General features: G+C 33.3%; 1 protein-coding gene across 2 annotated transcripts in view; it reads left to right on the top strand.

The window, feature by feature from the left end:
* LOC145670038 (alpha-crystallin B chain) overlaps window positions 1–21344 on the top strand; it is a 122031-nt gene that overhangs the window by 43345 nt on the left and 57342 nt on the right. The window contains exons 2-3 of one of the 2 annotated variants that reach the window (XM_081738383.1): window positions 6927–7010; window positions 16692–16884. In XM_081738383.1, coding sequence (XP_081594509.1) covers window positions 6927–7010; window positions 16692–16884 — 277 coding nt within the window. The remainder of the gene's footprint in view (window positions 1–6926; window positions 7011–16691; window positions 16885–21344) is intronic. The other variant, XM_081738384.1, reaches the window with a different exon arrangement.

The following is a 21344-nucleotide window of genomic DNA, read 5'->3' as shown; positions in this document are numbered from 1 at the left end:
CTTCCCCCCCCCCCCCCCTGCACATCCTTCTTTTAAATGTACGAGCTGACCTGACCCGACTTACTTTGAAGAAAAGAGATGTAGAGTTTTTTTTTTTTTTTTTAAATGAAAAGAACTTCCGTTTTTTGTTTCATCGCTATATTTTTTGGAAGCCATAAGCATTTTGTAGAAACTAAAGCGTCACATTTTATATAGGTGCTTGTCGCTCTTCCTTCTCGATTTTAGCACTTAAAAGTACTGAATTTTATGGTTTATATCCGTGGCTTTACATGCACGCTAAAGCCCGCATTCGACTTATATATATCGTATTTCGACTTTATATATATATATATATATATATATATATATATATATATATATATATATATATATATATATATATATATATATATATATATATATATCGTACTTTGGTAAAAAGAAAAAGTGTCACAGACGAACGTCCTGATGCCATATGATATGTAGTTGATAACTGTGCTGTTATTATCGCTGTAGAAAGAAATTTTAACATAATTTCGGAACGTTAGCGTACAGAGACAGCATTTAAATTTGGAAATACAGTGTGTTTATTATACAGGGTATTTCAGATAAAACATTTAGTGCTTATAAATCAGAAACGGTTGAAGATAAATAGATGAAACAAAAAGTGAGGCAGGGAAGTGTCATATGCTGCATTGAATGGAAAAATGAAATGAAATCATTTTAAGTTTTACGTCCCACGGTTATGTCGACTAGGCTAAAGGAAACGGTGATGAGAAATGAATGAAATAGTGGGATGAAAAGAATGGGAAGAAACGGAAGAACTTCGAGAAAACCCACGTACACGGTGTTTACCCACCGCAAAGCTCACTTGGCGCGAGCTGGGATCGAACCAAGAACCCCATGCACCAGAGATGAACGCTCTACTACTGAGCTACTACGGCCCAGCGCATTGAATGGAGTTCGATGTTTATGCTTTTGAGTCCCTATAATAGAGCACTAGGGTTCACTTGAAAATTTTAAGTGAGAATGTATGTCATTTGATATATCATTGACAAGATAACGGAAAACAACCAACATTTGCAGGATTTTTTTTTTTGTTACTTTGGTGCACCGTTCACAAAATGGCCACCATTTAAATGTGAGTTCTTGCACACTCAAATAAAAGTCCAGTGCTAATAAATTACAAACGGCTGAAGATAAAAAGATGAAATAAAAAGTAAGACAGGGAAAAGTCATATGGTGCATTGAATGGAGTTTGATGTTTGTCCCACTGAGCCTCACTCACAGTCAGAAAAAGGGAGGGTCTGCAGGGTCCCAATACATGACGGTCCATCTGCATTGCAAGCCTTCCGGGTCCTATCGTTACGTCGCTGCCTCCAGAGCATAATCGTGGGACGTCAAACTAGAAGTTTTATTTCATTTAATCAGTAATCATATTTTTAATTGTAATATGCATGTTAATGCATCCTGATGTTTCTTATGAAATTATTTTATTGATTTATTCGGATTAACGTGCCAGTAAAACCAAAGAACACAGTCTAGTCTGTATATTAGCATCACTACAAACGTCTGTATGTTTACAGTTATCATCTTATTGGGAAAACTTTTATTTTGGGGGATGCTTCGTAGATTCCTTTCCACAGAAGATAAAAGCGTCCGGGATACGCAGTCGTCGTTTCCTTTCTCACGGTATGAACAGTAGGTACGCCAGAATAGTACAGAAGTATTTTGGATTCTTTCCAAAATATGTTTTTTTAATATATTTTTTTCAAATCTTATATATAAAACAAGAAGGTCAATGAGAGAAAGCAGGACTGGAAGAAGATCACAGACAGGAGACGAATTTAAAATTAGTTCGCCGACAGACAATCTGTACAGAACCTGCACCTGTATACGTAGACGTACCAGTCTCAAATGGGCGTGTGTCTGTCTCTATAGACTGAATTCTTCAACAGAAAGCGGAGTGAACTGGATCTTTCTACTGTTCTTCCCCAATTCTAAGAGACGAAAGTAATGATAGTTAAAGTTCGGTGCCAAAAATCGTAGTTGTTTTGTAGAGTTCCGGTTTACACACTGCAGTAAGAGCAAATCCGCTGATATTCTTTTGACACCATGAGCATGGTCTCACATAAATATAACACTATTCACACTATTCATTAAATTGAAACATATGGGTGTTTAACACGTTCCGTAATTGACAATACACAGGGTGTTTCTGAAGTATGGGAACAAACTTCGGGAGATGAGTCTCCAAGTGAAAACGAGACAAAAAAAAAAAATCTATCAATCTTTGTTCGACAATGAGTAGTTTAGGATAAGTCTAGGAAGTAAACGTGGACGCAAGTGAGCATATTGTGACCCGTGCAATGCACGTATCATTGTATCTTGCTAACGAGTACACCTCCGTAGCCCTCATCAGTGCACTAGTAGGTTCAATTAGAATTATTCAACCGATTCCTGGTTCATGGAATAGCACCTTCCCACTCCAAGTCCGATCGAGCGACCGAATGACGTGTAGCTGCCAATTGCTCGCGGAGCATAAGGCATCTACACCTCTCAACGAATTATCGTTCAATAGTGATCATTTAAGCCCATGTTTACTTCACAAAATTGTCAAATATCTTTTTTTAGCCGTATGAGGAAATCCCATACGCTGTAGGTTACTAACCTATAATGGGGACATATTTTTTCAGTTTTCACCTCGAAAAGTTCATTTTCCCCACGATTTCGGAAACCTGTAACTTCTGAACTACTTATTCCCGGACATTGGTTAATGGGGTCTGTTTTATGCCTTGTTTCTACTTGTAGAATCACCTCCCGAAGTGTGTCCCCATAGTTTGGTAATACCATGCTATGTATTACATGCTATAATATGGATTAATATGTATATCATTTTATATACACTACTTACAATATTAAGGGGAAAGGACGTAAGGAAATGCATTTAAAGATTAAACGTTCTCGATTTTCTCCCACTCGTGTCCGTTGGTGTCAAATCGAAAACGTCCTCCTTCGTAGCCTTGACCTCAGGCTAGCTTTTCGTATTTTGCAATCCATTGTAGATTCGATTTCCACTGAAGACCATGAGAATTTTTAATTGTTGCTACTTTGATTTGTCATTATTTTGAATATTTTGATTAAAAAAAAATAACGGCAAATCAAAAACTTTCTTTTAATTCTGAGTAAAGAGTAGTTCTTTTCATCAGGGACGTCGAGGATGAAAGAGTTTTAAAGGAAAATCTATAAGGCTCTATTTAACTTTTAAAAATTACTTTTAAAAATTACTGTTAATGTATGAGTTTTAAAGCAGATGAAAGATTATTTGAACTAGTTATTTCTAAAATATACAATAATGTTTTGATTTGTGTGCTTTATTCAATGTAGTTGTGCTACTTTCTCGCAATTAAGCTGCCACAGTATTATATGTAAAGTAACATTTTATGTACTGTGTATTAATAAGTTATTGCATGAATATCTATAAGCATATAGAGTACCATTTAGTTCATAAGATTCGTATTATTGGTAGAGCTAAATACACTTTGCTTCTTATCACTAACTAATCACGCATTATGCATATTATTAACGTTTCGTTACGGATAAATAATTCAATATCCACGTCATATGATAGAGACAATAGATTAGTATAGAAACTGATTTAGTATGTAAGTAGATGTAATTATGTATTGAAATAATGATTTTTACGATTAGCATTTTTTTGTAACATTCACAAATATCATTAACAGCTAATATGTAAAACTATGACTTCTTTGTTAGATATACTTGTATATAAAAGTGAGGAGGAAAAGGTCTCAGTTTGTCTGCGCATAAATTCGTTTCAAATAGCAGAACGTTTCAAAACAACATCGACAACGTTTGGGAAGTGATTCCTGACACCAAGATAAGACAAAAAGTATAGACCAACCTGGGTGCACAAGTGCTTCCTTTCAGAGTTGTCGGATAGGTTGCGGAAAACATAAAAAAATTAACTTCAAAGGTCCATAACTCCAATACTGTGGGACCTACCCTAGTCGAGTCAAGACTTCACTTTAGAACTAATATATGTTCTATCCGAAAATACATCTTTCAGAATCCTGCAGTACTCACGCAACAATTTTTATAAAGGGAGATTTGCTAAGGGCATATAATTTGAAGTTCTCACCAACTACCTCTATAAAAATTGATGCGGAAGTGCCGTATGATTCTGAAACCTGGATAGTTGGATAGGGCATTATTATTTCCTAAGTGAAGCCTTTACTCGACTATGGTAGGTTTCAAAATATTGGAGCTATGGACCTTTAAATTTCATTTTTTCATGTTTTCGTCAGCCTATAACTCCGAAAGGAAGCATTTGTGCACCCAGGTTGGTCTATACATTTTTGTCTTACCTTGGTGTCAGGAATCACCTCCTAAATGTTGTCGGTGTTGTTTTGAAACACCCTGTATATATAAATGAAGCTATTTCCAAATCCAGTTAGATAAAAGTATTTTTTTAAAGGTAATGGGTATCTTTAAAAGTGCGGTCAAAGCCTTAAAAAATTGCATTTAACTGAATTAAATTCATTTATGAGCATCCCATCGTGTTATTTTTTTGTCAAAAGGGAACAGTGATATAAAACTTTACCCGTGGAATTTTGATGATACTTCACGTCCCCAATTAACAATCTAAATGATATAGTGTGATTTTGCATGTGAATACAAACAAAAAGATAGGAAAGTTGCCTATCGACATGAGTTCGGAATTGCTTTCTTTCTGAGCTAAGGTAGTTTGAAAATTAAAACGCTTGGTTTTAAAACTAGCATATCTTTGAAATCGTTGCTAGTATCGAATAAGTAAATCATAATTTAAAAAAAAAAATAACTGTAAGAGGAATCAGATTTAGGCACATCTTGCATAGGGTAATTCTCTGTAGGGAATCTATTGATATTTAAAAAAATCTATCTTTAAAATGTTACCTTGAATCTTTAAATACCCTGTAGCGCATTCGTCATGCCACAGTTGTGAAGGTGCTTAATTGCGATTTTTTTGTTCAGTCGATTCTCTGTGAATAATTTGCTAAGTTTGTCGTGTCTTTGACATTCATAAAATCTGTCATTTTAGTTGTCAAACTACCCTTGCTAATCAAACTTGGAAACAAAGTCCTTACGAGCCTATATTAGAAGATACTTTCGTTTGGTTTTAGAAGAAGAATTACGTGTTTAATTTGGATTCTATTAATTGAGCCATCCTGTAGATCATATTTAAGATTTATAGAAAGGAAATAATATAGTATTATCGTCCGACTTGCAAACGTGCATGCAAAATTTAAGGAAATTGGTAAAGTAGGTGAAAAGCTTGTGGCAAAATTTAATACAAATAAACAAACGAAGAAAGTAATTTGAATAAAATTATGTAAAGTATTCTTTGTAATATTGGAAATTTCAAGAAACTTTGCTTATCTTTTATCTGCTATTTAAAACGATTTAGACTATGAGGATTGAGATCTTTTCTTTCTAATTTTTGAGTAAGTATTCTAACAGTGTTTTTGCATATAATATAGTGTAATAACTTTCTAAAAATGTATTTTTTAGAGTACTAATTATTATTAATATAGTTTATATGTAGTTGTGCACGGGAATTCTGGAGCTTAAGCATTCAGTTATTCTAATATGGCAAAATTTGTTTGAATTTTGCTTAAAAGTATTAACAAATGTGTTGCGCACTTTACTGTTACTTTTTGATAACACAAAAATACGCTTCACACCTCGCTTTTTCTTGTTTAATCGAGTTTATCAGCTTATAAATACTTGTACACAAGCAAGCAATGTTGATATGCTCTTAGCTTTTACAAGTTTCTAAGACACTAGTGTTGTTTAACAAAGAAGAATTACAATTTTTGATTTCAGTTTGTTCAAAAAAGTTTAAATAACATGTTACAATTGTGATGCGAGCGTGGAATTAACTGACTTAGTTTCAAAATCGCTATTTGCAAATAACGACTCTCTTATTACTCTTGAATTAATAACATTTAATTATATAATAATTTAAATATATTTTAGTGCTTCAGTCATTGCATTTGATTTTATATCCATTGTGCTTGCGATTCTGTAAAGAATTGTGGTTGTTTTTGTTGTTGGTCATGTTAAAATAATGTTTTGGAACATACTATTGTGTTTTCTTTTGTTTCGAAATGCAAACGTAATGGATTTAAAATCAAATAAAATGCAAATGAAACACAAACACCAAAAAATAATCTCAAAACACTACATGTTTATATCCAGGAAAAATTGTCACAAAATAGATTACATTTAATTCATTTGGCTTTAAAATGATTAACTGCTGTTGCTTGTTCATCAGAAGTATAGTCTGTCTTTGAAACACATGAACTATATGAGACGTAAACATACAATTTGAAGTAAAATCCGAATCGAGGATCGAAGCTTGAACCATGAACAACAAGAACAGAAAGTGCTAGTCAGTCGGCTATGCAAAACAGTTTATTGTTTCTAAGTATCCAGTTAGCATATTCGTTAAAGAAAGAGCTGAAATACTATGCTTTAATCATCATTCTCGAGTAATGGGATCTCAAAAGCAATAACAAACATAAAATTATTAATACTTACTTGCATAAATAATGTATTTCTATGAGAAACATTTCCTACATATTACACATACTACAAGACTATACATTTCATGCTATTGAAAACAATAAAAATCGAGAAATTAGGAACCTTTTATGAATACAGTAAATTCTCTGTTGAAGCGTTCATATTTCGAAGAAAAAGGAATATAAGCCAAAAACCAACCATGTGTAAGTTTGATTACGGAACCAGAATTCTCGATGCCAGAAATCAAGAGAAATCAAGGGTATTTTCTTTCCACAACTTCATATAAATGTATCCTTTTTGTAAAACAATTCCATTCTTCTTTCTTCTTTTGTGCCTTGGTTGGGGTGGTTGTATAATAGCCATCGATCACACTCGTCAGAAACGAAGTCGTGGGCTGACGGCATCGAGATACCTCAAATGGAGGGCTTCACCAGTTTTTCCAGGTGCTTAATATTAACGTGATAATAGTAGGTCTTACTTTCTCTCTTTTCTTTTGGTCTTGTATTATTATTATTATTATTATTATTACATTTTCGTAGTTATCCCCTAGATTTGTCTTGTTATTGTATTTTTGATACCAGTAATGTGATAAATTATGAAAAAAATGTCGATATTTTGGTTGATATAAAATGAAATTTATGAACTATGTCGTACTTTCTCTTTTAATTAGTTGTTTAGATTTTTAAAAGATAACTATAAATATACCAAGAATTTTGGAAAGTTTCCCACCTAACAAGTAAAAAGTTTTTTTTTGGTCATATTGTTCATTGCAACGTAGTTCACAAAATATCAGCTAAATAACGAGAAAAGTCCTTTGCGTATCAACATGAGAAAACTCTTAGGATAAAAATGTCCAAATTCTTAATAGATAATGCTTTTAAAAAGAATATTTGACGCACATGATTTTTTTTTATTATTATTGTATTTCAAAGTTACGACCAAGTTTAATGAAAATTCATATTACAATTTGTATAATCGCATTGGTTAAAGTGAGTTATAAGCAGTGATAACTATAGGCGGATGCGCCCATGAGATTGTCTTTTGGAGGGGAAGAATTTTTAATTAAAAAATATCATAATTGAACTTTAATTACCATAATGATGTTTGGAAAAACGTTACATCAAATAAACTCTAGTCTACAAAATAAATTTTTATCCTACCAATTCCGGGCTCACGCCTACTTCTTCTTTGGAGAAAGGGGGCAGGCATTACGCTCAAGCACTTGAGGAGAATGAGTAATCACTGGGTATAAAACAGTTCAACTCTGTGAAATGTCCAAGTACACTTTTTCCACATCGTCTTGTCTGGATGTTTTCTAACATTAATTTGTTTTTACAATTTTCAAAATAAACTAAAAAGAAACAAAATAAGATAATCAAAATTTGGGATCTGTACTAATCTAAAAGTTAATTCCAACTGGCCAATGTGTGATGTGGGAACACTCTTTTACGATCTGAGAAACAATAGTGAGAAACAGGTAGGAGAATGGAATAAACATATGTTCACAATGTACGACCAGGTATGAATACACGATTAGTGTATCTGCAAAGGCATCAATGCTCTTGTTTCCCTGTTATCACTAGCTTTTATCAAGACCAAGTTTTATATCTGCTCCTTGTACTCTCCTTGTGATTCATTGGGAATAGAAGCAGCAGGCTATAACGTCGTAGAGCATCCACTTAGAAGTGGCTAATTGAGAACTTAGGAAGTATTATAGCAATGAAGCTCTTAGAATTTTTAAAATTTGTTGTGGAATTTTCCAACAATCAAGTTATGCAATAATAATTAATCCACATAGACTTGCTTTTAACAATTTGGACAGTCACTTCGTAAAGATTTTTTTTTTACCTTGTTCTTGATAATTCAAACGATTAAAAACTACTACTGGTATATAATGAATATTATTATAGGTAACGTTAGAAAAATCTAAAATGTCTAATGTGCATAACACTAAACCCCATGTTTCCTGTTAGGTGTGGAACATTTCAAAATTTTGTATTTTGTCTTACAAATGATGCTATATATCATCTATAAAACAAATACTGGCCAGCTTTATTCGCAGTTGTATCTGAAGATAATACGATGATTCGATCAATAGACTTGATACAAAGACTTAAAGAAATTAGATAAAAGTTTTTTTATTTTTGATAATTCTATCTGGAGATGAGAGTGTGGTCCCTACATAGGGTGACCCGTATTTGTTATATCCTGGACTGCATAATTTGTTATATTTCACGTGAATTGTAATTTATGTGCTATTTGATTGTGTGAGTGTTTGCTTATTTTTTCTTTCTTTTATGTGTTATATGTGTGTCCGTGGGAGTGATTATTTTGCTTTTCATATGTGTAACGTGTTGTCTGTTGCATGTCAATATTCTATATTTGTGTTATGAAGCTGCAATATATAACATGTATGCATGTGCCTCTTGTTTTACTGTTGGTAATATAAACAAGGAAAATGCTTCAAGTATAAAAATACATTCTCAATTAAATATAATGTTTACTTGATAATATTATTAATGCTATTGGCGAAACAGGTAAGGAGAAAGAAGGAAGAAATATATGATGTTATGGTAAGATTGATGAATGCTGGCGAATGTATGCTATTGAGGGAGATTCAAATAGCTATTTTAGGAGAATCCATGAGAAGTATTAATTAGATTATAACAATAAATAAGTGATGAAGTGTTAGTAATAAATCGATGTGGTAACAACAGCAATTAGAATTAATAAAGCAACAGTAACGATATACCTTTAATCATTCCTTTCTACTAACTTCTACACCACAAATTGTAGAACTGAGTAATTGTGGCTTCATTACAAATATATTTATGTGCACACGTCAATTCTTGGATATTCTGACTTTTTATAACGTCAAGATATTGATCCTTGATATAGAGGAGGTAAGGTTTTGAAAATTCCACTCAAATTCATAAATTTGCTACGAAGTTATTGACTTAAGATCATGTATGGGGACATGCACTTTTGCTACCAACTGTACATACATATATGCTTATGAGTCTACTGCACTTGAAAAACAATCGTAGCAGTTACAATCAGAATTCCAATCACCACAACAACAACAAACCACGGCAACAACTTACAGTGTTAAGAAGGAAAAGCGTGTAATTTTATTTTTCTTGCTTCTGAATTCTTTTTACACGTTATAAGGAAACTATCAAACGTATTTGAGCTTAAAACGTCATCAGAATCTGTGAGGAGAATTATTTTGCGCAAGAAATCAAAAGTAGTTAAGTAAACAGTTATCACAAGCATCGTGTTATTATGTTTCCTTTCAATGTTCACATATTTCCGTCTTTTAAACCACTTATTTCTTATTCGTTACGCGCCTTCGAACAATTTCTGTCTCGTCGCAGTAGTAGGCAATCTAGCATCGAGAACTGCTTTAATGGGTTGTTAACAGTGCTACATTTTGAAATGGAAGTGAAGTGAAAAGAGGAAAGAATGTTTGTAATTGTTTCTTCTGCAGTAGCTCAAAATTATATTCCTTAAGCCTTCAACAGTCACGCAAGTAAAAAAACAGATTTCAGAAAATTTCTGTTTTCTTGTTTCGTGCAGAGCTATTATATGGTAGAACGTGGAGCCTTTTTTTTTTTTTTTATCTTCATTCTTTGAATCTAATAAAGAATTACCGCAAACCTGCAAAATCAGGGAAAATTGTAATAAAGTGTTCTTGATTAGGAAATATGTGTTATCTATCTGTCGCTTCTTAACTTGAAAATATGAGTTACGCTAAATTATAGTAGCTCTTTTACAAAATCATTTTATCATCATCTCTGAGAGATCTACAGATCTTTTAATCGTTTATGAATTAAGCGAAGAACATAAAAGTGATTAATGTGATATAAATTTGCCCGATCATAGTGCTTATTTTCTGTGACTTTAGAATATATAATTTTAAAAAAATATTGAATTATAACATTGACAATAATTGAATCAAATCCAAGAAATGACTATTTAAATTATGCCCAAAGACAAATTAAATCATTGTAGTCATGCGCTTTAATAAAAAAGGAATTTCGTTACGTTGATGATTAAGATACGTAGTTTAAACTACTGGACACATGTTGTTGAAGCGTATAAGTAATTACTCTTCATACAGTAATAAAATAAAATAATTACAAAATACTCAGCTTATATTTTGATTATTGATTCAGTTTGCTTTCAAGTAAAGTTTTAACATCTGTATTCCATATTATCGCATACAAATGACAATTTGTTTTCACCAAATAAATAAATAATAATAATAATAATAAACTAAATAAAAAAGAAAGAAAACTCAGCATCACGTCGTTCTAGGTATTCAATACTACTTTTCGGGTTTGAGTAAAACTCGTCAGTTGGTATGTCCAGAAAAAAAAAAAACATAGCAGAGGAAAATTACTACAGGCAAGAGCATATCTAGTCGTAAATTTGTAAAAACTCATTAAAAGCTAGACCTGTAGTAGTTGCAATATTCTTTTCCTTATATTGTTCTTAGAATTGCCTGTAACTAAATCATTAGCACGCATCCTAAATTTGACACGCCCTGCTACGCGTAATTATTGCTGTACCTTTTAGTGAGGTTTACATTTAGGACGAGGTGCAATATTTTTTTACCTGGAGTTATCGTACTCATCTATGATTTGTCATGAACGTACTAGTTAACGAATTACTTTTAAGTTCGAATCGTACGTAGGTATAATATTGAATACTTTAGACGTACGAATGGTAAACACTGCTTGAAGTTATTTAATAAATTTTAACATCTACTCAGTGATCAAATGCGATCGGTATGACATTCGAGCAGTAAATTAAGATGCATAAATGATACTACCTCTGAAGATTTAAAAAATAAGCTCTACTACGTATATTGAAACATACGTTTTACAGGTCTGTGCATTACTACCATATCAGTAGTAATTTATTTCCAATTCGACCATTGCGTCTGTCGTTTGAATTTAGTGAATTATTATGAATATTATCACTCCGTAAAATCGTATCCGTAATATCCGTAAAATAAATATTGCAAACAGAGGAATGATATGCCATCTATTTGTGCTCGTATATTCATTTTAAGCCTGACGTCGTAGATCTTTTCAGTGATGCCAACCCACAGGATACATCCCATTTTGTAGAATATTTTGACATTTTTCAAAAGGGATAAAGGGAATTTTCGTTGAAATTGAGAGCGTAAATGGGACTTTTCATATATATATATTTCATCAACGCCAACAAATTTTTCTATAAGTGGGAAGTAGACTAATAAATCTTCAAAAAGCGTGAAATCAGTGTAAATTATCAAATTTTGTTTCAAAAAAATGCATGATAGTGTGGAATCAATTGTGATTTTAAAAAAAGAAAAAGCCCCAAAGGACGTAGATTGTGTTCTGGTATGCAGTTATTAAAAAAAGAAAAAAAAATACTTATAATTATTTATGAACTATTTGACAAACGTTGATCAAAATTTTTGGATAATTCACTCATATATTGAAGAAAGTCAGTGACAGTTTTATTTTTCATATTTTGAAAGTTTTGTAATTAGTATAATGTGGAGACATTCAATAAGAAAATGGGAATTTCTGCTTCTCGAGATGCCATTTTATAATGTTTGAGATTTACATCACTGTGTCTGTAATATACTCGCGTGTAATATTAAATTCCAATTGTACATTTGAGCCCAGAAATTTCGAATCTTGCACACTTTTAGCAGATATTTTGTAAGTCTATAAAAGAGAGCAGTGCTCTATTATAACAACCGATATTATACCCTTTTAAAAACTACAAAGAAGTATGAATATACGCCAGCAACATAAACCAAATAACGTAACTTTAGCAGTAGAGGAGTTTATATCAAAAATAACTAATACCGGTATACTAGGCACAATGCAAAAGCAAAAACCGTTCTGCCGTTCTGGTGTAGTCATAGGTCACGGAAATAGCGAAGCAAAGTTGTACCACAGCCAGAAACGAAACATGCGTGTCACTTAAACGTTGTGACATCAAGAAACATGAGGCTTGCATGCTGATCTAAAAATATGGTACGTTTCCACTTCTATTTATTTTCGTAGAACATATTTTTATGTCATGAAAGATATATGAACTTTGCGGTTAGGCTAGAGGAGATACATGTAAACAGTATGTGTCAGAGAAATCATTCTATGATTAATGTATTTTGTGGCTTCAGTCTGAGAAGTGATGTTCCGGGAAGAAATAAAGGAAAATCAGAGAATGATTAATTCCAAGAAATGCTTGAATTAATTAATTACTTAAATAAAAATGAAGAGATGAAGAATATCAAGTAGAATGAAACTGAAACCTAAATCACATTACATATATACGAAACATTAAAAGAAAATATTTATTCACAAGTCTTGTAAGCTAAAAGTTTTATAAATCGAGTAATTAAAATCAGTTTCGGTTTTAAACTGTAGCAAAAGCAATCAAAGTGGTTTATCTGGAGAACTACAAGATTCGAATATAATATTCTTTCCTTGTGTACTCAGTTAGGTGAATTGTTTATTTATATAATTTCAGCATATCCTCACACTTGCATTAGTAATTTGTTAAAAAATTTTTTACACTAGACTCGTTTGTGGAATCTTACCTCCTGTGGAACTATCCTAGAAGAATAAGGTAAGATCCAGAAATGAGTGTGGTGTATAAGCAATTTTTAAGAAGTTGCTGATGAAGGCATCAGAGCATGCTGAAATTTAAATAAACAGACAATTAACCTAACTGGATACTCAAACTAAGAACACTATATCCTATATATATATAACATCCATTAGTAAATACGTATTTCGAAATTCATTTGTAATTGATTCTGCACTGTAAAATGAAAATAATAATGAGTAAAGGGCTATCGTATATCCTTACTCAAAATTTACTGGTAAGAAAAATCTGAAAAAATTTCGTCACAAGAACATTTACATTAATTATGATAGATTTCGTAAAGAGTTTTTTCTAATATGAAACATGTAAGTTCATATTTAAGTCCTAGTTGATTAACTATATTGGAACAATATGCAATCTGGTACATTGAAATGATCGGCCTTCATTCAATTTGCAACACATAATTCTATGCCTGTGGCACAACGATCACATAGAAAACGATCGTATCTAGCAATTTATCTAAGTTTAGAACAACACTGCGCTGGACACAGTATGTTGATGGATTCGACTGTGTCTGATATCGTAACATACAAAAGGCATAGCACAATATAAGACGATATGATATTCTTGCAGGGTGGGATGGCTGTGTCATATATCATTTCATTAGGCATTTAGTCATAGATGTAATATCATATCATAGTGTAATCATATCATAGTGTAATTTAAAGATTAATCTTCCCTTTGATGAGACAGAAAAAAAGAAGTATTATAAACCGAATAACACTTGTTCCTAAAGATTCGAACTGAAGGTTAAAAATAGCTTATTGAAAGTAATATTAAAGTGAAAGAATTTAAAAGAAATTACAGTCGAAATACTTGATAACAGTAAACAAAGAAAAGAAAAAATGGAATACTAAAAAAATCTGGAATTAGTGTCTTGAAATATCTCTTGTGCTCCCCTTATTTTTTTATTTTTCTCCTCAACGAAGAGAAACACAAACACAAACACAATGGATAAACTTTGATGTAATCCGTCAATTAACTTGACTTTTGCTAAACAAAGGTTTTGAAAACGAGAAACGAGCACGAACAGTACTTTCCATTGTATATATAGTACGTAATCTTACCTTTTAACATCAAACTATTTAAAAAAAAAAGTCTTTTTAAATCACATAAATCCATAAAAGTCATATGGCTAATAAAACACATATCAACACACACTCACTTCTTAAAGTTTAAACATTGGTTGTGGGTGGGATATTATTAGCAACAAAGAGCAAAGATGTGTCTAATGAGCAACTGTTTGTAGAAGCCTTTTTCGTTGTTGTTCTTCCAGCAGCTGCTGCGAAGATGGATATACGATGATCGGGTGGCTCACGACTAAAAATGTCAGTTGAACGGAAGTTGGGGAACGGATAATGCTCAGGATAGCATTTCGTTTCTTAATCCAAAGCACACACTGTTCGCTTAAATATTCTTCTTTATTTGATTACTAGCAGCGTTCACCCCGCTTCGCTGCGGTCACCCCGGAACGCAATAAACTTTGTTACTTAGATAATTTTTACTTTTTCGCTTTCAAATTGCAAGCGCCTGTCATTTATGTTAACCCGCCGAGTCACGTGGTCATGCGGGTTGCATATACATACGTTTATTTTTACCTATGATGAACTATGGAGACTTGAATGGTCCATTATCTCAAGACACTGGTAATTAAAAATTAAAGTGATATGATAAAAACCATCTAGGGTCCAAATCCTAACAACCCCCCAAAAATGAAAGAAATCGGTTCAGCCGTATTAGCGTGATGAGTTCACAAAGGATTTGTACGTTCTCTTTTATATATATAGATTTTGATTAAGTACAGTAAGAAATATAGGTAGTTATAGGTTGAAAGAGGTGCTACAGTTATCGCAGCGTTGACTTTTTTTTTTTTTGGTACGAAATGCCTTTTGGATCAATTTTTTTTTTTTTAAAGTAAAGAAAGTAACTCTTGCCGCGCCCTGTGTGTTTTTGTGTATAACAAGAAAATTGAAATTAAATTTTGTAGTTTAACGTCCCACAATTATGTCGTTTAGACTAAAGAGAGAGATGATTAATGAAAGTGAATGAAATGTGAAAGTAAATTTTTTGTTCGCCCACCAGGAATCGAACCCGGGAGGGACTACATGGAGAGATACACGCACTTTTTTGTGTATGAATTCTTCACATTTTTGTAGCATTTACATCATCATCTTAGTATTAATGTGGTTGATTTACTGCGTTAAATATTTATGAAAAAGGCGGGAGGTGCAAAATTCATTTTTGTGCGTTTGTTGTTATTTATCAGGTGCTGGGTTGGCTACAAGTATCGGAGAACAGAGAAAATGTATCAGAGGAATAGTACAATAATATTGATGTGTTGAAATAAATATCTACGTAATGAAGCCATAATTAGTTCTTTTGTCAGTAATCATAATTCTCCTATTTTCTTTCAGCGCTCTTTTAACAGCCTAACATACCAAAAATAATTCAAAATTTACCATTTTTCTTTTGCTTGTATATTCATAAGTGAAAGGAGATAATGAAATGCAACTTATCATATAACGATCATAGATACTGTTATTCTACAAAGAAAATATGAACCTGAAGAATTTTTAGTGTTGCCATCCATAGGAATTACAGTGTTGCCAGAATAACAATGCCCTCAAAATCTAAGTTAAGGTAGCGACTAGAGGAATGAACTCAAATGCATTTGATTACGTATCATGTTGTTTTGGTATCCTGTGAACTACTTTTTAAATAACATTATTATTTAATTTTAATAACTGTATGTTAAAACAATTTTGTTTATTACAAACTAAATACAACTATTATTTAAAAAGTAATTCACAAGATACCAAAACGACCTGATACGTAATCAAATGTAGTTGAGTTCGTTCCTCTAGTCTCTGCCCCAGATGTCCTTCTTCTAGATGTTTCGGGATAAATTAACTTGGGTACCAGCTATTAGTGTTCTAGTTGCAATATATAGTAAGGGTATTAACCTATAGTAAGGGTATTAACCAGGTATTAACGAAACCCTGTTGTAATCGCCTAACTTATTATACGTATTTATTAAATGTATTGTTTGTATTGAATAGTATATCCGTTAGCTTAAGTCAGTATGTAATTCCTCGTGTAGTATTGTTACATGTCCAATCCAATGAATCGCTTATAACATTTAATGTATTGTTCTATGATATTAATCAAAATATTGTCCAATTTTAAATCAAATTTTAACTTCAAAAACTTTTGGAATCTGTCCGTGCAAACTTAATTGGCTTGAAGTGCTTGCACTATTGGAAAGGCTTGAAAGAATTAAGTGAAGTACAAAATTATATCTTTTTATCGATAAAAGTTTGTTGTATTGAACAATAGATAAGAATTCTCTGTTTGGAAATGGCTTAAAACGCATAAATATCTAGGTACTGAATAAAACCTTGTCGCAGAGCAACTGATATTGATATTCTTTTAATTTATTTGTTGTTTAGCTCATCTACCACGACGTCCACGTCCTCCTCTGACGGTGGAACTCAGAGAACAGAATCTAAAACATGGCTGGATGGACTGAACTCTCCTCTGATCCAGGATGAGGGAGATCAAAAGATGCTCAAACTTAGGTTCGACGTCAGTCAGTATGCTCCCGAAGAAATAGTCGTCAAGACAGTAGACAACAAGCTCTTGGTAAGTGCAATAAACTTCATTCTTATGTAATATAGTCAGAATTATTTTATTATTTTATGTGCGTGTCACTTGTCGTGCACAGAAATGTTTCGAATTCCAGTACTTGCGGAGTAGATGGGGAGATTCTATAGTCCCTTCCAAACTTAGAAAGTAGTAGGCTACGTATTTTTAGGTGAGTGCTTATTTCTTAAGATCAGTGTTGGATGGAGAGTCGGTTTACCTTTCCACTAGTATTTCTCACGAAACTCGAGACGAAACGAGAAATATCTCGAATCTGGTGAACAACACAAATATGTCCAAGTCGTAGATCATAAACATTGTTTTAATGTTACATGCTTCACATTATAAGATTTATAAAGTAATTGTAGGAACACAGTGAAATGTTCTATCAACGTTTAAAGATAGCAAGTTATTACACAATATATTCCAATAATTAGTATGATTTAGATGTTTTTATATCACACTATTCGTGGACCTCTCTTGACGCGGAAGGATTCTAGTAACTTAACAAAAATCATCTCGCCTCATCCCTTTGCCCTAGTGTCCTGACCTCTTGTGAAAGAGGTGACCTGTACGTGTATTAGTAAAAGAAGATTGGTAACACAGGGTGGCCCAAAAGTAGGTATACAGTACAGTATTGCATTTTATATCATTTCTTATTGTTATCCATCAGGTAGACTTAGTTTCTTTATTATTTGTTCTTGATGTGTTTTTACTTACATCTTAAGCTTGGAAGAACCGAAGCAAATAAATCCATAAACTAAAGCCTGTGACAAACATCTTGGCATTTCAGCTAAACGAATAAAACGCAAGCTCTGACGCGTCGTTGCCGAATGCTAAGGGGTGTGGCTATGGCTAAGCAAACGAACTACAGCGCGATCAGGTGGCAGAGGATAGACGTGGATGTGTACAAAATAAACATGGCAATACCGCTAGCCTCTCATTTGCTATCAGCATTTAATGGGAACTTGGAGCACCGCCTTCAAATGCCAAGATGTTTGTCACGCCGTTTAGAATGTTATACTTGATCAATGCAGGGATGTACAGTATACCTACTTTTGAGCCACCCTGTATTGATAAGTTTATTCTCTCGATTGAATTTGTGTTATGTACGTATTATGTGTATCTCTTGTTGGCTCTGAAGTCTACAACGTGGATAATTCTCTCCCCTAGTGTGTTCTAACAAAAGTGCGTTGTTAGCAATCTTTCTATTTGCATAGCAGAAGGAGGGATCCAATTCCTCTTCTTCCTCCTTAATTTTGCACTCGTTAGTCAGTAGCCAAGTTAGCTGCAATGGAAACTGAAAATGAGAGCAAACTGTTGTTGATGATAGTGCACACGCCCTGTGTTTGCCCCCGCCATGAACTCAAATAGATGACATCATTTCCTGAGTGTCTCGGATCGCTCGTCAACTGTTACCACTTGAATTGAATGATGGAGAGGAAATTGTTGCGGAAGTTCGGATGAAAATCTACCTTACCTCTGCTTCTGCGTGTTTAGTTGAATCCAATTCCCCATTTGTTCCTGCTTTCCTATCTTTTCCTATTCAATTCCCATTGTCATACTCTTTTTTTCTTTTCTTTCTTTCTTTCTTTTTCCCTCTCTTTTTAAAATATGTTCCGATGTGATCGTTTTCAACACCATCGGACGAAATTCCAGACTTCATTCATGCCAGGTGCATGAATATTCATTGGCTTGTTGCAGGGAGCTTTCGACTTACGAAATTTCCTAGGCGAGAATTTTATAATGAAGTCAAATGGGGATGATGAAATCGTGAAGTAAAATGGAAAATTAGTTAAGAGAAATGCCACAGCACAAAATGAATAAATAAATTAACAAGGGATTTTGTTCAAAGCAGTACTTTCAGAGACGTGTTTTAGAATTATGGTAAAGACAACGTTATTTTAGTTAACTAATTCAACGATCTTTTTTATTAATGCTTTCAGAACGCGCAGGACGTAATCTATAAACTGCCAATTCAACATATTTACGTCAACCCAGGAATTGTCAACTTCTAGACTTTTGTGTTTACAGCCGAAAAACGATAACCTTGCATGTCCACTGTCAAAAATGACCAATTAATTAAAGGACATGGATGATATCACCAAAAGAAATTCGTGTTGTTTCTCCATTTAGATCCTGATTTATAATAAATAGAAGATTTGCGATTTACATGTATCTTATCGGCAAAATAATCACATAAAGAAAACTTTAAAATTTCTTTAATATAAAGAAAATTCTCATTCAAAATTCTTCAACACAGATGTTCGATTTTCGAGGGTTTCGGTGGTGTGTATATAATGTGTGATTTGAAAAATATCAAATTTCGCGTTATTTCGGTACTCAAAATTGCGTGAAAATGGAATTTTGTTGTGCTTATTTGAACTAAGTTCCGTGGGTGTTACGCGATATTGCGAAAAATTTGTCTCCACTGATGATCTGTTCTGAAGTATGCCGTATCTCTGAAGTTTCAGCCAATTAAAGCTCACAGTAAGGGATATCACTAATTTACGTACAACTCGAAAATCACTTCACTTGCAGTATGCTGTATTGCTCTCTTTTCATTGCGTTTAAATTGGCTATAAACTACCAAAAGTGTACTAGAATAAACTACTGCTTACTTCTCTATTTCTGTAAATATATTGCGACCCTGGTGGCTCAGTAGTAAAGCTCTCACCTCTGGCGCTTAGGGTCCTCGGTTCGATCCCAGCTCCCGCCAAGTAGGTTTTGTGGGGACAAACACCGTGTTCGTGAGTTTTCTTTGTGTTCTTCCGTTTCATCCCACTTACTTCATTCAGTTATTGTCATCCATCTCACCATCACTGTCGTCTTGATGCGTAATCGTGCGACGTTGTGTCTCAATGTTTTGGGGACATTTCTCACATCAAAATACGAAAAAAAAAGTTCATATGAACTTGTGCTCAAAAGTAGATAGTTTCGTAGTTATAGGGTGTCGAAAACGTTAAAGAAGTGAACTTTTAAAGTTCATAGCTCCACTACTATTTGGGACCAATTTTTGGAGAGGTAGGTGGAGAGTGATCAAATGTTCCCAAACAGCCTCTTTAACAATGATTGTGCAAGTACCGGAGGTTCTGAAAGATGGATACTTGGATATTTTACACACTAGTTCTTTAGTGATGTCTTGACCGACCACGATCGGTCCTATAGCAGTGGAACTGTGGACTTTTAAAGTTCATTTTTTTTTTTACGTTTTCGGCACCCTATAACTACGAAACTTCCGACGACAAGTCCATATGAACTTTATTCTTATTTTGATATATGAGGAATCTATTCCCAAAACGTTGTGACAATTTTTGGAACACCCTGTATATCGACTGATTAATTGAGTAGGATTATTCTTTAGTGGGGACATTAGCGGCTAATCTATGTCTCCGTCACGATAAACCCAATGGCCGATACACGCTATTCATAAAATAAATAAATAAAAGTAGTGTTTAACTATGTTAGATTCACCACATTAATTCAGTACCGCTCATAATCAGGGGTGCCCACAAGGGGGGGGCTATGACGCAAACTGCGTCATTGAAATATTTGGGGGGGGTTAAAATCTATATATATATATGTTTGAGATGGTGTAAAAATTAATCATAAAGATTTTTTTTTCATGGAAGAACACCTACGGATAGGCAGTTGAGGGGGGGGGTGCGTCATAGATATGAGGGGGGGTGGGCACCACTGTCATAATATAACTTATAATGAAAAAAAATAACAATAATCAAATATTGTGTAAGAAGATTGTTCACTTTTCTCTTTATTTTATATTTTCCTCTTGACTAGTGGATTTAATATGAAAGGAAAACGATCTTTATTAATAAATATCAAAGAGAATTTAGAGAGCCTCACATCTTTTAAGAGTCTTCATCCCGGCGAAATTAAAATACCGCTAATTTTACAGTAATTATGTGATATCTTGAAATAGATAAAAGATTATTGAAATATGGAACAAGAGCGCCCTAGACAATATTATTTTGCGTGAGGTACCGTTATCACAAGTTATCTAGTGGCTTTTCGTTTTCAGCTGTTTAGAAACGCGAAAATAAATGCCGATTTTCAAAATGGCTCCAAATCGAAAGCAGATAAGTGAGTCGTGATAACGGTTTCTTATGTAAAATAATATTGTCTAGGGGGCTCTTGTTCCACAGTTCGATTATCTTTTATCTATTTGAAGATATCACATAATTACTGTAAAATTAGCGGTATTTTAATTTCGCCGGGATGAAGACTCTTAAGAATTCACATGATGTTTAGCACGACATTGGATAACGTTACTAAAGTACGAAAATAAGTGTAAAAAATTAACATCCCGCAGAATACAAATCCCTGTATCTTTTTCCTTTTATGTGCCTAAAATAATGTAAAATCCCAACCAAGTATTTGTGTCTCTTTGGCACTGGTTTGCTTGCGTATTGTTTCTCTTTATTGAAGTGAAGCTTAATGAT

This window comes from Thermobia domestica, chromosome 14, assembly GCF_964235325.1.
Source record: "Thermobia domestica chromosome 14, izTheDome1.hap1.1, whole genome shotgun sequence".
Classification (NCBI taxonomy): domain Eukaryota; kingdom Metazoa; phylum Arthropoda; class Insecta; order Zygentoma; family Lepismatidae; genus Thermobia; species Thermobia domestica.
Note: the sequence above shows the minus strand (reverse complement) of the source record. Positions and strands in the feature narration are given on the sequence as shown.